Genomic DNA, 23,240 nt, shown 5'->3' with positions numbered 1-23,240 from the left:
ACCCATGAGCCACCGTTCCTCACAACCAGACCCTCAACTCAGGACTCTCTTCTCTTCCCACGCACTGCCAGCCCAGCACCCCCTACTCAACCCTTGGTCACTACAGCTCCTGGCTCAGCATCTAGACCAGGGCCTCTAGTAACGTCACCACGCAACCCTCCTGTTCTGCCTGTTTAGTACTTGATCTCCTCCTGAAGGTCTCAGCCTTCACCCGTCCTCAGCTGCTGATTCTGATAGTCTACCCAAGACCTTGTCCCAGTCACCCCACTGTGGGATGCCAGACCATTGTCCGCTAGGCACTCTTTCAAGAGGGCACTCTAGTACTGACTCCGGGCCACAATGCCTTCATTGTCCCTGCCTCTGCCTCTCAGGCCACAGCCCTGTGACCTCAGTAAGACTCCACACCCATCTGACTAACCCTTCTCTCACGCCCTCTGACTTTCCTGACTTCTCTCTACCTTCACCTTTCCCCCAAGCGCAGGGGTCTGGGCAGAGCTGAGGAAAAACACACCACCTCACCGCGTAGACTTCCCTTAATCATACCCCAAGAGGACCCCAGAAATCAACACAGGCCCAGTTCCTGATCTTCCGAAGAGGAGCCCTAGACACACGTGTTACCCCAACCATGTGTTACCCCAACCCATTCTCCCACAGTACAGGAGATTACCCCAGTCCTGGCTCCCTACGGGTGACCTGGGCTACTACTGTTCCCAGCCCACCCTCCCCGTGGGCACAGGGTGCCTGATGGGATTCCCCAAACGGCTGTGCCCTCTGCCTTCCACATCCACCTGTTTCCTTGGGCCTTCCCTTCCACACTCAGGACACATGACACTTTTTCTGATATTTGACCCACACAGTCCCCGACTACCACCCATGTCTCCACTTCCCTTGAGAGCAGACTCTATGCCCCATCCCACCTTCTACAGAGCTCCCAATTTCCTTTAGCCAACTCCTCAGAAGAGGTCTAGAGTTGACAACTCCTGTGCCCCTGGGATGGCTTCTCTTGAAGCCAGCCTGTCAGTGTGCTGCCTGGTCAATCAAGCCTGTACTTGGTAACTCATGGATAGCCTCGTATCGGTAAATCCAGCAGTCCGTTCTCTTCCTACATCTGGACACGTGTCCCCTTCCCAGAGCAGGACCTGGGTTTCAAGAACATGTGAAATAGCCACACAAGGGCCTTTTACAGATGAGAAGGGGGCAAGTTGCCGCCACCTCACAGCTGAGGACCGCAGAGATGGGGTTGAATCCCAGAGCCCTCCCTCAGGGCTCCTCCCTCACTCTTGGCTGCCGGGAGGCAGGCGGCGGGCACCAGGCCAGGCCTGGTTCAGCCTCCGAGGAGCGGAGCTGCCTCCTATGATGCACCATCCCAAGGAAACAAAATACTGCCTAACTTGATTTTATGCTTTAATTGCTCAGCGCTGATTTACGGCGGGCCGTATATTTTCTTCTCGGCTGACACTTCCCTACATGTATTTCTTTTATCTATCACCACACTTGACAGGTGAGTTGCTGATATTTACTGTTACTGTATGTACCAATATTTCCAACATATATCACCACCCACTCTAAAGCCACAGCCATGTCATGGGCACGTAAAGCTCCGCCTGCTATCTGGTCAGTCTGCTCCACACGTTAAAAGGGGGTCGCCTCCGGAGAAGGCTGACACCAGAGTACAGGAGAGTCTTGGGATGGGGACATAGCCCCTCTAACAGCCTTAGATCACAGTCACATTCCCACGGTGCCAAGATTGCCCCCACGATCTCAGTTTTTTAACGTGTGTTTACAGTGGATGTGTAGTATGTGTGTGCATGTCTGAGGGGAGTGGTCATGCATTGTTGTACCTTGTGTGTGGAGGCTGGAGGACAGTCTTGGATGTTAGTCCTTACCAGTCACTTTATGTGGGGTATGGACTCTTTTTCTCTTTATGGCTGCATATGCTAGGCCGGCCAGAGCTCTTCCAGAGCTCTCTCCACAGGTGTGCTGGGATTCCAATATGTACTGCTACACCTGGCTTTATATGGGTTCTAGGGATTTGAACTCAGGTCCCCATGCTTGCCCACCAGGTACTTTATCCACTGAGCCATCTCCTTAGTCAGTAATCTGCTTTTTATTTGGGTTTTATTATTATTGTTTGGTTTTTCTGAGACAGGGTCTCAACTCACTGTGTAACTGTGGCTGGCCTTGAACTCACAGAGAGCTGTCTGCCCCTCTGCCTTTCAAGTGCTGGGATTAAAGGCATATGCTACAGTGTCTGACAATTATTTAAACTATTAATGTGATATTTTAATTTTCTATGAAGAGCATGCAGCATTGCTATTCTGAGATGGATGTTACCAGAGAAGCCTTAGAACTAGTAACTTAACCCAACCCCCTCAGTTAACAGAGAAGGACACTGGAGTCCAGAGATGGGTAATGACCAGAGATGTCTATGACCACACAGCTGAGCTAGTGAGAAGAGACTGGAGTGCCTGGGTCAATCTCCATTGTCACCTTCACTGGACTTGGACTCATCACGCAAGTGGATGTCTGGGCATCGCTAGAACGGTCTTTTTGGAAAGCTTTAATTGAGCAGGGAGGCCCCACCCTTCTAGCAGCTGGAGTCCCAGACTGAATAAAACCAAGGAAGTGGGCTGAGCACCAACATCCATCCCCTGTGCTTCCTGACTGCACACAATGTAAGCAGCTGCCTCCTGTTCATCCTACCATGACTGTCCTGCCATGACTGACGGACTCTTACACCGCAAGTCAAAATAAACCCTTTTGTCCCCAAGTCGCTTTTGTAGGGGTCACCACATCAAAGAGAAAGCTAAAGTCTACAAAGGCCACATGTCCTCTCTTGCCCTGCTGGAGTCAGACATGCTTCCTAAGAAGCAATGGGGCACAGAGGATCTGTACCCCAAAAGCTTTCAGAAGCCAATCCTTTCCCCATATGAGGTCCCCTTCCCCCCACTGCCTCCTGAAATGTCCAAGCTCAGCATTCCTGGTCCCACAGTCTGGCTTCGCTTCACCTCCTGCTGAATCTCTGGCCTAGGTCACACCATGGTTGTCAGATCCAGTGTCTGGCCACTGCCCGTGTAATATGCACCAAGAAATGTCATTTGAATAACCCCATTAAAGTACTCAATTGCCCTTGTAGGTAGATGTTATTATTATTATCCCCCTTTCACCAATGGCAAGAGCCTTGGCACAATGGGCTATTTGGTCCACAGTAACCTTTATGGTCCATTCCTCTCCCCTAGGCCTAACAGAATCTTTTCCCTCCGTGTTAGTTAGTCTCTGCCAAGAGGTTGGCTCAGGTGCTACCAACAACTGTAAGCAGAAGATTCACCTTGGATATTTGACTCTGGGCCAGAGTCCAGGCTGTGAACAGTCCCATGGTGCCCCATGTATCTGTGCCCAGATAGTTGATGGACCTTACACGCTTAGGTTGTCTCCTGCAGCTAGAGATTGCTGATCTCTGAGTCCCAAACTACAGTGGTTTGGCAGACACTGGCAGATAGTGGAAAGGGAACTTGAAGACAGAGTGCCACCCGGTCCCTCGGGGTTGTAAGTTTTTGTTTGCTTTTTTTCTCTGCCCAGTGTTAGCAGAATCCAACCCTCTTCTGTTTCTCCCTCTCAGAGTGGGATTCTAGAGACATAGAAAGTTCTCTGGAGAACAGAGTCACAAATCGGACACCAACTCTGAGAGCCCTGGGGTGACCTTGGCCAGAGATTCAGCAGGAGATGCACAGGAGCCAGACTGTGGGACCAGGAGTGCCAAGCTCGGAAGCTTCAGGAAGTGGTGGGAGTTAGTGCATCAAAGAGGAGCCTGGCAGGAAGGGATGGATGGGTTGAAGGAGGTGCAGGGGGAAGGGCGGATGTCTGGGAGCATTGGTAGTGCAGAAGTGTGTATCAGGAACCTGTAGGACAGGGGCGGCAGGAATGACAGGACATAGACCGCTGGGACTTGCCACCCAAATAGCCAGGCATGCAGTGACACAGAGAATGAAATGGCTTGCTGTACTGCTGCTGGCCCTAATGCTGCCCACAGCTGCCACTCCTGGGTCACCCAGGTCCACTATGCCTGGGGACCTTGTTTCCTCAGCCCAGTGCCATCTGCCCCCCAGACTGATTTGCAACTGTTTAGTTAGACAGAGTCCCCCATGGCAGGAGATCCCGAGATGTGATTTCCACAGATGTCGGGAGGCTGGACTCTGGAGGGTGGACAGAGGGCACAGCTGAACTCAGGGCTCTGGCTGGTCGGACAGATAATCCCGGGCTCATCACCACCTGATATATGGCTGCTGGTCCCCAGGGGGACCTGCTGGCCTAAGTAATTGCTTCTGTCTTGATTACTGGCTGTCACAAATGGCTGTGGTTTGGTCCCTCCAGTGTGTTCAAGTCTTACAAATGTCCATGCGCACAGGCTCTATCAGGACCATCTGATCGTTACCTTAAAAGGTTTAATTTGTTTAGCAAGGGAATTAGGCTATAAACTATTCAGAAATTATGGAAAGCCACATGTCAAAGAGACCCTCCTGCCTGCAGGTTCCTCAGTTTCTGATCTCTCTCTCCCTCTCCCTCCTTCCTTCCCTCCCTCTCTCCAACCCCTCCCCCAAGTGTGTGTGTGTGTTTGTGTGTGTGTGTGTCTGTGTGTGTGCCTGTCTGTCTGTCTGTCCCCTGGCAAGTGTATAGTTATCAGAACTACAAAGGCTGAGCAAAAGCCTGGCCCCAGACTGCATCTACAACCACCAACAAACCCCAGAATGTTCTCAGCCTGCAGCAACAGGCTCCCTGTCCTACTCCCACATCAAAATGGGATGCTTGCTCTCATGACCCGACCTATCACTGGACAGCTTCTTCCCAGAGCCTGTCTGGCCCCAGGCTTTTTACAGCTTCGACACCCCAGCCTCTGACCCTAGGCCAAGCCTCTCTCTTCCTTTCCTACCCCTGCACGGACATCACTGCCCTGATAAGACAGCTCGTAATGTGAACTAGCTAGAGCTTGCTTCATCTTCCTCAGCCCTAACAGTGACTCTGAAGGGCTGACTGATGTTCTTATTCCCGCTTTAGAGATGGCAAAGCGAGGCCCAATGAAGTCTGATGTTTCAAGTTCACACTGATCCTGGCTTAAAGCCTAACTCCTACCTCTTCTACGAAGCCCACCAAGGAGAGGGCAACCTCGTTTCTTAAAGACAAACCTGTATTCTATGGGCTTCTGTTTTCAAATCAGATAACTGAACAGAGAGGCTCTGGTCACTGAGGGACTAAGTGGGGGAACCAGCGAAGACCCGTGCACAGCCAGCAAAATCACCGTGGCAGCCAAACAGTCAGCATGCTGCAACACAGCGTCCTGGACCGCAGGGATAAATCACACAGCCCCAAGGACGCTGCCTACCTGCCCTTGGCTGACAGCCACCTGGAGATTGACTGGCTGGGGGAGGGACTGGCGAGGCAGAGGGAATGCTCACCCACCTAACTCCCTGGAACTGTGTCCTTCACTCCTTGGGAGAACCCTTAGCTACCTATCAGGGTGAAGGCCTCAGGATCAGGTAGGTATCCCCCAAAAGCACTACCTTTCAGATAGGAGTCTTCTAGTGTCACAGCACCCCAGAAAGCCTGAGTCTGTCGCCCACAGCCCCTGACAGACCCCTGGTGGCCCAGGGTAGCCTGAAGCTCCCCACATCCCAGGACGACCTTGAAGTCTTCCCTTTGCCTGGACGCTGTATTAAACTCACAGCTGTCCACTTCACAGCCACTCTTGCTCTCTCAAGCCACATCCATCAACAGACCAGTTTCTCTGTGCCTTAGCCCCTGTCACCCTGCTAACACCCTCCCCACTGTGCCACCCTACCCAGACATGGGCTACTCTAGACAGTTATAGGTCACCTCTACCAGATGCCCTCAAAGCTGAAGGAGGGAGACTAGGAGAGGTGGGAGCAGCCCTGGCTCCCACAGAGGGGGCTTTAACAGCCATACCCTCCACATCAGGGCCAGGTACCCAGAAACAGTCACAAAAGCCCTAGTGCCATGTGGACTTGATTACCCACTACCTTCTCCCCACTTCAGAGGTCAGTGTGTGCTCTGACCCAGAGAAAGGCCGGTGCTTGCTCTTTTGCTGACAAGCCGCTAGTAAAAGATAGGACAGATACCACCAAATGCCATCTGGAGTCACCAAACTGCTTCTACAACTCCGTTTTACAAAATGACCCGATGCACCGTGAATCTTCTATAGCAAGTGACATCGAATTCTACCATTTCCTAAGAAAGCAACAAAGCCCAGAGATGCTAAGGGATCTGTTTGATGGCACCAGCCCAGGAACCCCGCTCCCAAAGCAGGGAATCCACCTTGGATGCATTGTGCTTCAGTTGGGGAACTCCCAGGGCTCCCAGACTAGGCTCAGAAGGGCTCCCAAACCCCCGCTTTCCTCAGTCCCTGGCCCTAACACAAGGAGACCTGTTGAACGCTCTGGGAAGAACCTGCTTAACAAATGCAGCACAACAGGACTCAGGATGCCTTCTGCATGGAGGGTGGCCCTCCTAGGACCCCAACCAACTCAGTAAATTACACCTCCCCATTCCTATGTATTAGTACCTCTCCCCTCGGGCTTGAAGATTTTTATCTCCTTTGAAGAAGAGAAGCTAAAGACCCAGAAAACAAAAACAAAAGAAAAAAGCCTCAACTGTTACTAAGCAGGTCAGAAGTCAACTACTCCATAAGAAAAGTGTTGGGTTCACAACAACATCGCCCCCTGCTGCCTGTGGCCAGTATTACATCGCTCCCTGGTGGAAGGATAGCCTGTGTGGCTCTCAGTTTGCACTCTTTGCTGCTGAGAGAGTACACATCACAAGGGCACTGGCTCTTCACATTGCACTCTTGACTTGCAAATTTCACACCGAACACAAGTGCGGCCGTGCACAGCAATAAAGTAGTTGCCTTGCCCCATGCTGTGGGCAAACAGATTATCCCAGGAACTCAGAACCACAGTGAGGGTCAGCAGAGCAGGTGAGCCCTATCTATCCCTGCCTCAGGGCAGGGTTATGCAGCAGCTGCCAGAGAAGACCACAGTGCTCTTCCTCTGTTCCTTCAAAGAGCACAGGGAAAGAATTTTCCCTGGCTCTGACCAGTGTCTTCCAGACTCCACACCAGAGAGCACACTGCTCACTCTAATTCCTTTTACAGAGGCCCCAGAGGTGTGATTCCTGACAGCCAAGTGTAACAAGACAAAAGGGAGTGTCCCTGCCACACCCTAAGTTTGTCTTGGCAGCACTTACTTGCATGGAAGCAGGTGACATTTGGTGAGCTGTAATAAGGAGCAGGTTGTCCCTGAGCCCCAAACAGGCAGCAGATTCTAAAGTAGCACGGATAGGGAGTAAAGTTCTGGCTGACAGCCTGCCTGCTCCCTCCCGGTCCTTCCCTGGGATAGGATCTACAGCATCAGTTTGTGCCCAGAAAGCCTCAGTCCCAGTACTGGGCAAGGCTCATAAATCAAGTCTCCTCACTGGACACTTGGAAGTTGCCAATCTTCCCCTCTGGTTAATGGCCTTGGCTTTCCATTCCTTCCACACAGCACCCCTCGCAGAGCTAATGGCCTGCTTCAGCACTGAACCTGTGGCCAGCTCCCTCCCCACCAACCCTGACCCAGCTCTGCAGGTCTGCAGAACAAAGGGAATAATTATGGCTGTGTTTCTCAAGACACCAAGCAAAATATGGGGGAAAAAAAACCAAAAAACAACAACAACAACAACAAAAAACTGTTTACCAAAGCCCTTGTAAACCCATTGTGGAATTTACTACTTGTTTCTCCAACCCAGCAACAGTCTATGGGCAAGGGTTGGGCGTTTCTGTGGAAGAATAGCACAGGCCCCCAGCCAACGAGGAAGATAAGACAGGCTCAAGAGGAAGGAGCTTGTCTGAGTCAGCCCTGTGAGAGAAGGGGAAGGGAGAGGGTGTGACGCCTCCCCAGGACTCCCGCTACCAGGAGCTGTTCCAGAGGAGGAAGCAGCCTGGAATAGGTGCTGAAGCAGGAAGGGGACCACAAGGAAGCAGTGAATGAGGACTGGAAGGAAGACCTGGGCCAAAGTGCCACCAGGCAGTTCTACAGGTGAAGGGACCCTAGAGAAGGAGTGAGCTGGTATCAGGGCCTGAGCTGTGAGGCAAGGCAGCTGATCTAGAGAAGCTTGTGGATTTCAGGAAGCAGGCGAGGGCCAGTCAGAAGTTACTTCTACAAGGCTGAGAGCCAAGGTGTGGGGAGGCCATGGAGGCGGGGCTGCTGGGATCCTGGCGGGAGTGAAGAGGCCTCTAGTGACGCCTCTCCTGCCCCCACTCTAGGCCCCTCCTGAATCTAGGGAAACCCCCTGTCCTTGTCATTCCTTCTCCCAAACCCTTGTTTCTCACTCCCTTTCCCAAGCCATAGCCAGCTAGACACCATTAAAACGAGACAGGCCCCCAAGGCAGTACTGAAGGGCTAAGGGAAACTTCTGATGGGGACCCCCGAGTCCATGGCTCTGGTAGCCTCTGCCTCTACCACGCCTGCTACCCTAACCTGCCAGGCTAGGCCAGTCAGAGTCCCTGTCTAACCCAGGGGCCTCTCAGTGCCTGGCCTACCTCTCTTTCCGTGTCTGAAAAGGTAATTTAGACTTTGCCTCGCCGCTGGGGTTCTCAGACTGTCCCAAAGTACAGGCACAAACTGGAGGGTGTTGTCCTCATCACAGACAAAGGCCACCTCTCCCCATCCTCCTCACGCCCTCCTACACACACACACACACACACACACACACATGCACACACGCACACACACACGCACACACACACTACCAAAGCAACCCACTCCATGAGGGCTGCCATACTGCCTGGCCAAGCCATTACTGAGGCAGCAAGACAGAGACAGTCTTTGTCACCCACTGAACAACAGCGTGAGAGGAAGGGGTGGAGAGGAGTCAGAGGTGGAGAAAACCAAAGGAAGATGGGGAAAAAGAGGAGCAGTGACCCCCCCCCCACACACACACCAAAGAAAAGGAAGGAAGAGATAGGGTAGGTAATGTTTCATGGAAGGAATTAGAGAAATTCAGAATTCCCCAGTATTTCTCCTCCTTGTGCCCAGAACACACACGATCAGGAGGCTGTGCACTGTCCCTCCGTGGCTGGTGGCTGGTGGCTGGTCAGGGGTCCCAAATGCTCCCCCAGGACTGGGTGAGCCTCCCTGCTCTGTTCTCATGGACTCTCAAGGCTCGTGTGAGTGAGCACCAGGCTCAGTGTCACCAACATGTCACTACCCCCACACACATGGTTTTCCTTTGGTTGGGTAGTCCATGTTGACTAAACCATCAGCCTGAATGGGTCCTAGGAAGGAACTGAGCAATTCAGAAAATAAATTCTGGGAGACTCTCCCTGACTCAAAGGTCTGGCGAGATTTTCCTGATGAATTCAGTCCCAGAATGAAAAGTCCAGAAGAGCTTTGAGAGTGGCAGGTGACCTTTCTTCCCAAGAACTTTACACATCTTGTCCTACTTAAAGTCAATACGTAATGAGAGCTCTATTTATAGCCCCATTTTACGGATAAGCACATCAAGGCACGTAAAAGTTAACTGACTAAAAGAACACAGCCAGTAAGTAGTTTCAAACCCAGACAGGACTGGCTCTTGACTATCACAGGAGCCCACCTCCTCATATTTCCATCCCAGATAACAAGACCCATGGAGCCTGGCTTGAATCCCTCAGAGCAATCTTCCCTCGCCTCTGAGGCCTGAAAGCAGCCAAGGAAACAGTCAGGAAAGCTCCTCCAGGTGTAGGGCACCAACTAAAAGCACCTACTATTGAGAGTCCCCCGGAAAGATTTGGCAAACCCTGAGTCCCAACTCACTAAGACAGAAAGAACAGTTCCTCATATGAAACCTGACCCATGCCCTCTGCTACACCCCCACTCTGTAGAGCCCCAGAGAGGCCAGTTGACCAATGGGACTGAGAGGGGCCCTCAACAAAGGGCTTCAGCACGATTCCTCCAACTCCTCAGGGGCCTGCAATCTCCCAATCTCCCACTGCCTGTGGGAAGGCAGGGCAGCCAAGTGAGGAGCTGAGGAGTGGTAGGTAGGCCGTGACTCACTTGAAAAAGTCCTCCTTGCAGTAGACGCTCCCGGCCCTGGAGAAGCACCTGTCGGCCAGCTGCATCTGGCAGTCTGCACACTTGAGGCAGGAGCTGTGCCAGTGTCTGTCCAGGACCTTCAGGATGAACTTATCCAGGATGTGCTGGTTGCAGCCAGCGCACTGTGGGATCTCTATGGAGAGAAGAGAGAGAGAAACAGTGAAAGCCTTCCACAGCCAGATCCTTCCCAGTCCTCATGGATCCAACCCCAGGAGAAGAGAGAGAGAGAGAGAGAGAGAGAGAGAGAGAGAGAGAGAGAGCCTTCCACAGCCAGATCCTTCCCAGTCCTCATGGACCCGACTCCAGGAGAAGAGAGAGAGAGAGAGAGAGAGAGAGAGAGAGAGAGCCTTCCACAGCCAGATCCTTCCCAGTCCTCATGGACCCGACTCCAGGAGAAGAGAGAGAGAGAGAGAGAGAGAGAGAGAGAGAGAGAGAGAGAGAGAGAGCGCCTTCCACAGCCAGATCCTTCCCGGTCCTCATGGACCCGACCCCAGGCTGCCACATTTTCACTACGAGGCAGAAGCTGTATTGAAAACATCAGCCCAAAGAGAAGCACATCTAGGCAGGGACTGAGACCATCTGGCCTAAAAGGCAAACACTATCAGGAGTGGGGTAAAACCACAGTTCAGGCCAGAGGATGTTCAAGGGAATCTCAGTATCTTCATGACCTGAAAAAGACGCCATGACTGGCTCGAACTGTGTGTCCCCTGGTGATGTCCCCTTCCATGCTTCAGGCAGGAAAGGCATAGATTGGTTTTCCAGCTTGGGTTCTGAGCCAGGGGTGGAATCCAGGGCCTCACACATACTAGGCAAGTCCTCTACCACTGAGCCACATCCCCAACCCCCAGCTTGTGTTTTTGGTTGATGGAAGTTCACCAGAGGTACTGAAAGAAACTCAAATTCAAAGCTGAGTCAAAAGGGTGACGGCTGAGAAACAGACCTGCGTCATATTGGCATGTGTCTTAGTAGAGGGAAGGAGGAGCTGTGGTTGGGATGCCCTCCACAATCATGGCAAAGGCAATGAGGTTCTGAGGGTGGGCATTAGCCCTGGAGGCAGTGAGCCGGCTCCTCCAAGCTGAAAGTCACTCCGCACCTGGTAATGGACCATTCTCCGCTACAATGGCCAAAGAAGGTTCTGTTGCCCGAACCTACTTTGATCTCTAATCGCCTCCCCATCCTTTTCCTCGGTGAGTAGCGTGGACCACTACTTCAGAATCTGTAAGATGAGCAGGCTTCTACAGCTGGATGAACAGCTGGATGTGCTAGTGTCTCCAGTTATTTTTCCCTATGCTCACACACACACACACACACACACACACAGAGAGAGAGAGAGAGAGAGAGAGAGAGAGAGAGAGAGAGAGAGAGAGAGAGGAGGTAACAGATAGTAAGACTAAGCATCAGGGTCCTAGCATTGACCCTCCCCTAGCCTCCTCTGGATAAGCAATCATAGGGTTCACAACCATGAGTTTCCCTTATCTGCTACAATTAATTTTTGCTAATTGTCTGCACATAGTTACCCCCATTGGAAAGAGGGAGCCTCAGGGGCAGAAGTAGTGTTTCTTCCTCACCCATTAGCAGGTACCTGGCACTAGAGGACAGCTTCCCAAGGTTATCTACTAGTCAGCAACTGTTCCAACCCTCACTACCCACACTCTCTTGAACCAGCTCCTGTGTTCCCTCCATGCTACACCACGTTGGCTAAAGTACCAAACCCAAACGGCTCGTGGATCCTCATGTTTCTCTACTCATGTCATGTTCGGGAAAGGCATACAAATTTTAAATGTTAGTATAGGAAAACTTTGGGGAAAACCAACATATCTAAATCTACATAACCACTGAGATTTCCCCTCACTCTCAGCAGAAAGTCTGCCATGGAGAACGCACACAACAAACGCCAGGGAGGACGTGTGGGGAGAGAGCCCTCTGCACTGTTGATGGGAATATAAATACTGCAGCCACCGTGGAAAACACTGGGGCTGTCCCTAAGAACAGACCCGACGTGCCTGCGGTGCCATTCCTAAGTACAGATCCTAAGGAAGCACTGATGGCACGCAATGGAGACACCTCCTGCGTAGCCATGGTTACCAAAGCACCGTTCACCATAGCTGAGTCGTGGGATAGGCCTAGGTGTCCATCAACAGGTAAATGGATAAAGAAATTAGGGTATGGGACTAGAGAGATGGCTGAACAGTTAAGAGCACTTCCTGGTTTTTCAGAGGACCCAAGTTTGGTTCCCAGTACCTATATACATCAGGAGGCTCTCAAACTGCCCATAACTCTAGTTTCAGGGGGTCTAATACCCTCTTCTGGCCGCTGCGGACACCTGTACACATGTAGTGTACACACACACACAAATAAGTAAATAATATAAATCTAAAAGATAAAAGAAGACGGAGCTGAGTGTGGTGGTGCATGCCTTAAATCCCACCTCCCAAGAGACAGGAGAAGACAGGTCTCTGAGTTTGAGGCCAGCCTGAGCTACATGTTCCAGATTAGGCATAGCAGCATAGGGAGACACTGTCTCAAAAAGGGGGTGGGTATATTTACACAATGGAGTTTTTATTCAGTCATAAATAATGCAATCAGAACTGAGCAGATTCTAAATAAATTTTTAAAAAGATAGAGCTGGAGCAATGGCTCAGCAGTTAAGAGCTCACATAGGACCAGCGGTCTGTCCTAGCCGTGTGTCTCACAACCATCCTTAACTCCAGGTTCAGAAGATCTAATACCCTCTTCTGACATCTGCAGGTACCAGCCAGGGACATGGCACACAGACATTCATTCAGACAAAAATATTCATACAATACAATGCAATTAATAATGAATAATTAATTTAATTAATTATTAATTATACCAATACAGCAATTATATTGAAATTATAGCTATTGTTGCATTAATTTAATAATTGCTATAGTAATTAATCAATACAATTAATAATTAGTAATAAAATACATCTGAAAGTAGAAGGGGACTAGGTGTGCCTGTAATTCCAGCAGTTGGGAGGTAGAGGCAGGAGGGATCAGGAGTCAAAGACAGCCTGAGTTAAAAAGAACATTTGAGGCTAGTCTGGATTACATGAGATCTTGTTAGAAGGAAAGAAAGAAAAGAAGGAAGGAAGGCAGGAAAGCAGGAAAGCAGGAAGGCAGGCAGAAAGGGAGGCAGGGAGGAAGGAAGGAAGGAAGGAAGGAAGGAAGGAAGGAAGGAAGGAAGGAAGGAAGGAAGGAAGGAAGGAAGGAAGGAAAGAAAGGCAGGTGACTATTTGGCAAAAGAAAGTGAATGTGGGGTCAGGGAACTAGAGAGATATGGGGCAAGCAAATGTGATCAAAATATATTATATACATGTATAAAAAGCTCACAATGAAACTCATTATTATGATTATTATGTACAATTAACGTATGCTAAAAGAATCTCTTGCAAACATCCATGTTTTGAGAAAGCTTTCCCGACTATCAAGACACTTACTTGAACTTGGGATATTTGCTAAATCTCATTAGTAGTCCTATAACAGCCAAGGGGCCGCCTTTTATCCAGTAAACTCCAATCTCAGCTGTCCCTTTCGGAAGAGCCGAGGAGTGCCAGCATTCAGTGACAATCAGATCTGCTAGGCTCTGCCTTACTCCTTGAATCCTTTCTCAAATACCAGAAGCACAAGGGAGGGACATGCAGGCAGACACTTGCTAATTGTCCCAGTTTGCATTATAGGATTTCTCTTTTCTTTCTGCTTCAGAGATATTTTTTTCCAAGGCAGGAAGGTGACACACACCTGTTAGCCCAGCACTTAGGAAACTGAAGCAGGAATGAGAGCTTGAGAAATTAGGCTATATAGCAAGACCTTGTCTCAAACAAAATTAGTTTTCCTCTGTGAGAAAGGCATTTTTAACTGGTATGTACTTATGGAAGAGTTCTAATTGCCCATGGTAGTGACTTAACAAGAGTGAAGGGAAGGACACGGGGATAACGCATGGATTCTAGGACCAGACTGCCTGAGTTTGAACCCTAGCCTTTTCACCTTGGATAAATGACCACTCTGCCTCAGCTCCTTACTTGGAAAACTGGGGTGATGAGACCAGTCCTGCCCCGCCCCCTGCAGGATTACTGTCAGGAGAGGGCAGGCTGCAAAGCTGATCTCCATGGGGGTTCTCTGTGGTTACAAGAGAGGTGAGCACACTAAGGCGTGGAAAATCCTGCCGTGTGTCTGTGGACTTCATTTTTCCGGGTCGTGAGCATTTCTCCCACATAACTCACTACCCTCCAGTGCAGATGCAAGGAATGACCATCGTGGGGGCAACCCCGAAAAGCTTGAGGCATAGCTGCCTGCCTCAAAGTATTCATCCAGCCACTCCTGTAGTCTCTCTCTGGAGCCACCAGGGAGCGCACCACACCCCTCAAGAGGCGGGGTGAGGATGGGGGTCTGGGGAAGGCTGGGAAAAGTGCAGGCTGGGAGAGACTGCAGGAGGCAAAGCCCTGTGTCCAACAGCCAGGTCAAGCCAAGCCTCCAGCAAGGGACAGTGGCGGCTTCTGTCCTGAAGTGGAAGGGTTGGGTTGGCGGTTAGCAGGGATGGCTGCTGTTGCATATCTGGCAGGGAGAGGCAGACTACTCAGAAGCCTTCCAGAACAAGCGAATCAAGGACAAAAGGTGCAGAGCCTGCGGAAACTGAACCAGGACCCTGCGGGCGGGTCACAGGGCAGTGGCCACTTGACTGCAGTGTCCCGCTGCACCAGCCACCTGCCACTGCTGGAGTGCCACTGCGTCCTACTCAGCAGAACAAGCCTAGGTCACGACGCCTCACTGAGGACTTCTTTGTGGAACTGAGCAAGCCAGCCATTGGATTCTGAGCGCTGGATTCTGAGCGGGCTCTCTCTTGGCTTCTCAGGCCACAGGCTAATCCTTCCCAATTGTTTTAGTCTGTTATCCGAGGAAGGATACGACTGTATTTCTCCTCCAACCTACCAATGCATGTGATGAGGGCGAGGATGTATGGCCATAAAATTTATTTCCAGCAAGGTACCTAGCGGGAGACTTAATATGATGGGTATTCGAGAGCGACTACATTAGGGCTAATGTATGCAGGGGCCGCACCGGAGCGGGAGCGCAGACAGAGCTCAGCCTGGAGCACCAAAGGCTGACAGGATAGCCAGTTTTCAGCCAGGGGACCTCACAGCTGGTCAAGCTGGGACACTCATCTAGGGGTGGCCAGGGGAAGCACGGGAACCAAACTAGACCTTGACTTTGGCACAAACGTAAGGTAGAGATTAAGGGCACATTTTATGTTCAAGAACCTCTCCAGATTGTATTCCAGCTGAGAGACATGACAGAGAAGGGGAGAATTTAAAGATAACTGAGGGGCAGTTGGAAAGACCCAGGGCACGCAACAGTAGGAATAGTCAACGCAAGTAGGGATGGCCTGTGGTGGACTGTAAGAGGTCTCAGGACTTAACTCCACGTTTACACAACTAAACAGGGAGGAAGAAGTGTCTGCAGGGTCAGCAGTGTGCCCAGAGCCTATGGGCGGCAAGTCTAAGCCTGGCTGAATTCTTTAAGGCAGGCTAACCCCGGGGCCAGTGCTGAAGAGGACTGACCCCACCACTCTCCACCTTACATTTCTAGACAGAAAGTGGACTCTTGTGCTACCTAGCAAATGCAAATATTTGAGACACAAATTTAGGGATTTGTGTCATCATGGGATGGATGCCTAATGCCCACGGGAGGTTTGGGAGCCAGAAAGACCCTGTCCGTGAAAATCTCCTCAGCTGGGAGGAGCTGGCTTCTTGATGGCACCTGTCAAGTTCAGACCCATCCCTCCTCTTCAGTAGGTGCTCATCTGGGGACTCAGACCCATATTCTAGGCTACACAACCCATGGAAAAATTTCAAACAGCTACAATGTCTTTTTAGTATATTGAATTATTATTGTTATTATTATTGTATGTTTATTATTTGAAGAGCCTAACCAAGAAAGAGGTCATAGAACCTTCCCACCAAGACAGAGCTACACACACCATTTTAGAGGCATGAGACTTTCCAGCTCTCTAGTAAGAGCAACTTCTGGCTAGTTTTAGTAACATCACAAAGTCCTCCTTTAGAAATTGGAATTAAGAAGAGTCCTAGGATCACAAAAGACAGGTTTCTATCTGTAAATTCAACTCCCAGTAAGAGAAGTCTTTTCATTTGAAGTGGGAGTTTTAATCCTAACTGCACAGTAAGTGTCCTATAGTGATGGTCTCTGCAGACAGCAAACTCGGGCTTGGAAAGACAGAAGAAACTCTGGGAGAGCCAAAGAAGGAAACAGGGATGCTGGACCACACAACAGAGCATCCCGTGTCCTGCAGAGTGACATGGCTCAGGCATGGACTTATGTCCATCTGCATGCACACACAGGCACCATAATCACCCATGCAGGCCTCCTCCCAGGCAGCCACACCACACTCAGTCACAATACACACAGAGAAACCCAATCATAGATAAACAAAGGCACATCCTGTGACAACAGCGTTATCTGGCTGGATTGTGTCATTTTATAGAGGAGAAATGAAGGCAGAGACAGAGTCTCGAAACTGTTGTTTACAGAGTGCCTAGGATATAGATAAACCACTGGCCAAAAGTTACACACACACACACACACATTTACAAATACTTAAAGATACGCACATATAATCTAGATGTGCACATGTACATGGGTGCAAACAGGCCACCCGTTTTGCACAAATATGCACACATGTGCAGCAATGCACACAATTATGAACATATACATAGGTCAAGGCATTGTCATTTTGGTAAAAAGCCAAGCCTGAAGAGAAGTTTGGTGATAGAAAGCCACTAGTGGACCGAGGGCGCTGTCCACCAGGATTGACTGGGAGAGTGTGCAGGAATGACACAGAAAGCTCTGAGGGGGGAGGGTCAAAACTCCTGAGTTTTGTTTTGTTTTTAAAAGCACTTAATGCTGTGTCAAGTTTGGACCTCCACAGCCCTCGGTCTACCCTCTTGCTTAGAGACTGGAGCCAGACGTATAGGCAGATCCCAGGAATGAGCAAATAACTGAATTTCTCCGAGCTTCAGCTCCCTTCTGCATGAAATGGGAGTGATAATATGGTACCTGTCTGTTATTGCCAGGTTGTAATCATATGATCCCATGTGCCAATGAGCACAGAACAGTCAGCTCTACCATTGCCCAATAGTTGGTTCCCTCCTCCACGGCCTCATAGCCAGTCATCAACAAGGTGAGCCATCAAGATGGCTTCAGGACTGGGGCTGATTCTCAGAGTAGCAGAGCTTTTGTCTAGCATGTATGAGCTTCTGAGTTCAACCTCAGGTACTGTCAAGAAAAGAATGACTTCGCATGTCCCCATTTCCCCAATATACCTTTCTCTCTCCCTTGCTTCATGCTCACTCAGAACTCTCCTCCTCCACGCCCTGACTTTGGAAACATCCAGATGTCACTTTTTGAAATGTTGTCCTGGAGGATGGAAAACAATGCAATTGCAAGACTTTCATTTCTTTGGGGACAGATTTGCCCACCCTCGTGTGAATGGTGAAAACAGGGATGCACTCACTTTCCATTGTGTAGACAGATGAGAACTGGAGAGACTCTAGTGAACACATGAAGCTTCCAGCATGGTTCTTAGGGACATCTATGCGTCCAAAGGACCATAGAACCTTCCCTGGAACCCTCAGCTATTTCATTCAATCTATTCATCAAGAATCTAGAAGACCCAGAGCCTGCCCTCAAAGCTCCTGAAGTATTTGCTGGAGGACCAGGCCAGGCTTAGTTTTCAGACTGGTCCAACAGAAAGTGGGTTGCACTTTAAAGGCTCCAATTTCTCCATCAGGAGTTTCAGGAAGTTGGCAAGCAAAAGAGATCTGAAAAGATCTAGTGTGGTCTATGGCAGATCAAGTCATCCATCTTGTCTTGTGATATCTAAAGAGCACTGCCCATTTTCATCCCTACCTCTGGTTCTTTCCACTTCCAAGAAACTTCTCTCAAGGAATCAGAGGCCACCAGTACACATTTCAGAGGGTATATGTTCAGTGGATCGATTTTCAGTCTTTGAAAAAATGGTGTTTTCTATCTCTTTGGCCACAGAAGGTCAACAGGGTAGAGGGGGAAATCACTAAGGAGACTACAACACACCCAGCAATGCCTTCTAAAATGTACTTAGGAAAGGGCACCTTTCTGGGGAAATGAATCGGTTTCAGATCTTCCCGGTGGAATCACAATGCTGATGAAGGGCTCTGATGGATTTAAAGCAAGTTAGTTTGTACTGATGGGGATAATGCCTGACTGACCATGTTCTGGAGCCAGATTAACATTTGTGAAATCTGGACTTGCAGTCTTTATGGGGCATTGCTTTAACTGCCTTGTGCATGGGTAGAGTCCAGTTCCTCAGCATTGGGCTCAGCAGTCTGATGCCCAGAATGGGATTCCTCCTGGATGCTTCCAAGACAGGGCTGTGTGGAAGATGCTTCTCCCTCATTCCCTGTTTGTAGACCTCACAATGCTGCTCTTACTCAGTTTGGTCATCTTAGGACATCGAGGAGTGCTGTGAGTCTAGTCTCTCATGGTCATTCATTTATTTCCAGACCATCAGAAGGTCCTGAGAATACGGGTCTTCCCCAAGAGCAGGCACATACTTGGAAACTGAACCAGGGTAGGACCTTCTTTGTCTCCAGGACAGTTTCTGGGGCTGACTGAAGACCATGGACCCCACTGATAACACCAAGACCACCTCTAAGACTTTTCTCCTCAAACTCTTGTACAGGTAACTCCACAGGAATAGGAAGTTGGTTGATGCAAGTTTCAAAAACCTCAATTTGTTTAAGTTTCTTTACTAACTTTTTAAAACAGGCACACATTCATACACAACTGAATTGTACATACTCTCTTTTTGAAAATTTTCACTCCTGCCTTACATGTAAAGAGGAGAAAACAATGGGCAGAGATGTTTAAGAACAAAGCAGAGAGCCATTTCTTGTTGGTTTTTTTTTGTTTGTTTGTTTTGGGTTTTTTTGTTTTTGTTTTGTTTTGTTTTGTTTTGTTCTTTAATTCTGAGCTTGGGAAGATACAATGTAGAAGCTCATTTGTTCACTCTGGGAATGGCCAGCTCTAAAGTGTCCCTGCAAGCTAAGATAGGACATACCAAGTGATAGCACACTTGGCCAGCTCACCCCTGAGTTCTGCAACATCTAACTCTTCTAAGCATAGATCAGAGATAAAGCTATGTTGAAATTAAATTATAGTTTCCTGCTTGGACAATTGTCTCAAAAATAAACTTTCCAATTCAAAGGTGTCGCCATTATTGATGGCAATAAAATCTAATTTTCTGATCATATGCTCTCTTGTAAGTTGTCTGATAATTGTGGCTATAGAATCCAGGGCTGGTTTATTCAGCAACTTACAATGAGGAAGCATCAGGGCCAGGGTTCTGTTATATGAGACAAACTGTAAGTAGATGCATGTGGCGTTCCCTACTTTTTCTTGACTCAACTCTTTGCTACTGAAGAGATTTAGTTCATTTTTACTGAGCAATTTATGGTTACTTTTTAATATTTTTATTTATTCTAGTGTGCTTTCAAGAGACACTAAAAACTTTCTAAAATGTCATAAAAATCATAAGTGATTTTCATAACCTAGTTAAGATAATCTCAAAACCAGCATTACTAGAGGACAGAATTCTGATATTAATTATTTAAAAACAAAAGGAAAGGATGCACTGAACATCATAATATTTTATGGTGAGAGACAATGGACAAGCCACAAAAATGTTGGGAGGAAAAATCCCAATTTAAAAATTGGCACCACGTTTAAGATAATCATATTCTCTAGATGAACATATCTATTTTCATGCTTGAAATATATTAATCTACAAGCATCTTGTTAACTAGTTCCTACATTGCCCCCTGGTTTGTTTCAAGGAATGTCTTACCAACTGGAAGAGAGCTAGTCATTCTCGGTCCCAGAAATGACCCACGATGGTGTCCTTTCCTTGGTTCCCTTCTATTCTTTCCAGCTCTCTTTCCCCAACAGATCTTATTTGTTTACCTAGCAGTCTGAGGTCTTTTTGAAAAAATTTCTTTTGTTCTGTTTCTGCTTAGCCAGTTAAAAACAAAAACAAAAAACAAAACCTCCAAACAACAGCAACAAAAAACAAAACCCCAGCCACCCTTTTAATGAGAGAGTGAATTCAAAACGATTCTGGGGAGTCAGTTCAATGTTACCATTTTAAAGCTGTTATTTTGATAATATTTTCATATGAATCCAGCAACAAACAACTGGAATGTCATGTGTATTTGCAGAGAAAAGATTATCTTCCAGAAGATAGACCGCTGTGGAATTAGTATCCTTCACTGGGATATAAAATATTCTGGCAACTGTAAATAAAACAGAAAAATACACTGAACAAACCCGCAGCTGTCTGGGAATGCTGTAGATACTTCCCTATTTCTATTCCCCTTTCCCATCTAATCATTGCTAAATCTCCACACACTATTTTTCTGATGTCATATTCTGTAGCAATAGCCCATATGTTTGGCAGCCTCTCTCTCATAAGAAGAAACTTCCAATTAATTTGGCTGTGAAGTTTTGCTCTATTTGTCTATCCCCAGAACCAATCTTTTAACCCCCCAACATTATAATTAAAGCAAATTATAATTTAAGGGCATCTGGGGTGAGGTACTGCAGTAAAACATCTGTGGCTAGACCTCACTTGATAGAGAGAAGATAATGGGGAGTCTGGTCAAAAGAAATCTAGGAAAATAGCAGCAGAAGTGAGGGCTCACCTCACCCCACAGGATAACCATCCAGTCTGCCTCCAATACAGTTAACTCCAAGTATATTTTGTAAGGGAGAATCAATTTCAGTTTTGCCAATTAAACCCAACCTGGCTATCTATCACCAACAACAACCTCAAAATTGTTGATACAGGCACGATTTTGATGATGGCCACTATGAAACTGAAAACTACCAAAAACAAAACAAAACAAAAACAAACAAACAAACGCTGCATCTATTTCCAGCTGATTTCTTCTGCCACATACGATGGTGGGAGCCAGCGCCAGGACAGCTTCTGTCCTACATCTGGTACCTTGTGTTCTGTTGCTGATCCTGAGGACAGAAGCTGGATCTCACCACCCTGGCAGCTGCTGGCATACCATCTCAAAGAAAACCCCTGTGCTGTGAATTCCAGCTCAATCCCACTTTGCCGCAAAGACTTCCCTAACAATGGGGAGGGGAATCACCAAGAGGAAAGATCTTAAAGCCAGCCAGCCAGGTTGGGCCCTGTCTGCACACATCTGTACTATGGGCATTGCCGGGAGAAAGGCAGGGAGAAGCGGCAGAAAATCATTGCAGAGGTAAATCCGGGTTGGGGGGGGGGCAATTGAACCATCTCCAAATCCTCAGTGCCAACAGAATGCTCCTAGTGCCACCACACACGGTAAGCTATGAGTCTCTCTAACCTTGGGTTTCCACAAAGTGAGTATCATCACCCATTGCTTCCTCCTCATCAGCTTCGTGAACAGGAAGCTTCTCAGCTCTATTCTCGATAAATTTTCCTAATTGCAAGAAATGACACAAGGTCACTTCATCCAACCCCACCCATCCTCCCCCATCCACATGTCTTCAATTAGAAGGGCACACGCATTTCCCAGCCAGAGAAATCCACCAAATAGTCACTGTGTCAACCCCAAAATTGGAGTCTCAAAGGACATTTCTTAACGCAACAGAAAGTACCCTTAATCCCAGTTAATTAATTGCCCATTCCTGCAGAACTGCAAACGCCTGCCCTTGCTCCTGGCCTCCGCCTCCCGCCGCACTGAGCGCTCTCCCGCTCCCCAGCTCGTCCGCTAATGCGGGTGGTAAGTAATCGCTAATTGACTGTACCATGGAGTGAAAGCGCACTAAAATCCAAAGCGAATGGGAAATTGGGACAATGCAAATATTTAGGACTTGAGGCTGTCTACACCTGGTCAGCGGGGTCATCAGGTAACTGTTCAAACACTGTCGCCCATGTTTTTGTCTACTCAATGGAAAGAAATTGCTTTGTGGGTTCCCTACCTCCCCCGTTTCCGCTTCACCTGCAAAAAGACTAGGTCTTAAAATAATACCGGAATTTGCTGTCAGATTGGGGGCTCAACGACGTCTGGAGGGCTCCCGAATTCCTAATCCCCACCGTATTCAGCCCACATTCTTGCCTTAACCTCCGTTTTGCCAGGTTGGAGGTGGTCCAGGCAGGCTCGGCCGCGTGCCCTCCCTGACTTCCTGCGGTTTTATCCTTTGCCTGCTTCTTTCCTAATAATTCTTTATCATTTGTTGCACCTTCGGGTCTCTTTAGAACACGTTGCCCTTCTTATATAAAAGTAACTGCATTTTTTTCTGTTAAAGTTCAGGCTAGGAAAAGGTGATCCTGGAGTAGTGTGGGATGAAATTTGTGCCAGAAGCCAGGTGCCGCCTTCTGGAAACGTGTGTGTCACCCACGACCGGTGCGGGCTCGCTTTCGCTGGCTTGGGGTTACCAACTGGTCGGCCACAGACCGAGCATCACCTATTGTTCACCTACAGCCTTGCTTTCTCTTGAGGCTGCGGGGTTCCAGCCCTCTAAAGTCCCCAGCAAGGGGAGCGGAGACTCGAACCCTGCGGAAGGTGCGGGTTGTGCCACTCGGCTGCGGGCCGCCTCCCTGCTGCTCAAGAAAGCAGTGACATTTAGAAGGCGAACAGCGCTTTTCGCTTTCCGAGGACGGGGACGCCCTGCCGGAGCTCCTGGCCGGCGCCGCGCTGCGGTTCTGCCTTTCCCAGAATTGGGCGCGAACTCGGCGCGGACAGCACAGGAGGTCGCAGCGCTGCCTCTTCGGCGCGCCGCGCTCACTGTCGCTCGAGTACTTGCCGCTCCTTCCCTCGCGGACAGAGTCCCGGCCTCAGCTCGGAAGCAAGAAGCACGTCCCAGGCTCGGCCACCTTCTCGCCTGGGGTGCCAAAAGGAACCCAGAAGGGGAAGCACGCACAAAACCGAGGGTGGAGGTGCTTCCAGGCGCAGTAATCTCAGACGATCCCGCCCTTGTCCCCCTCAGGCCGGCGACCACGACCTCGACCTCTACCTCGCTCTCCCGACTGCAAGTCTCGATGGACAAT

General features: G+C 49.0%; 1 protein-coding gene across 1 annotated transcript in view; it reads right to left on the bottom strand.

The window, feature by feature from the left end:
- Lhx4 (LIM homeobox 4) overlaps positions 1-23,240 on the bottom strand; it is a 40,223-nt gene that overhangs the window by 12,447 nt on the left and 4,536 nt on the right. The window contains exon 2 of the mRNA XM_057770624.1: positions 10,083-10,254. Within this exon, the coding sequence (XP_057626607.1) occupies positions 10,083-10,254 (172 nt within the window). The remainder of the gene's footprint in view (positions 1-10,082; positions 10,255-23,240) is intronic.

Source organism: Chionomys nivalis, chromosome 5, assembly GCF_950005125.1.
Source record: "Chionomys nivalis chromosome 5, mChiNiv1.1, whole genome shotgun sequence".
NCBI classification, from domain to species: domain Eukaryota; kingdom Metazoa; phylum Chordata; class Mammalia; order Rodentia; family Cricetidae; genus Chionomys; species Chionomys nivalis.
Note: the sequence above shows the minus strand (reverse complement) of the source record. Positions and strands in the feature narration are given on the sequence as shown.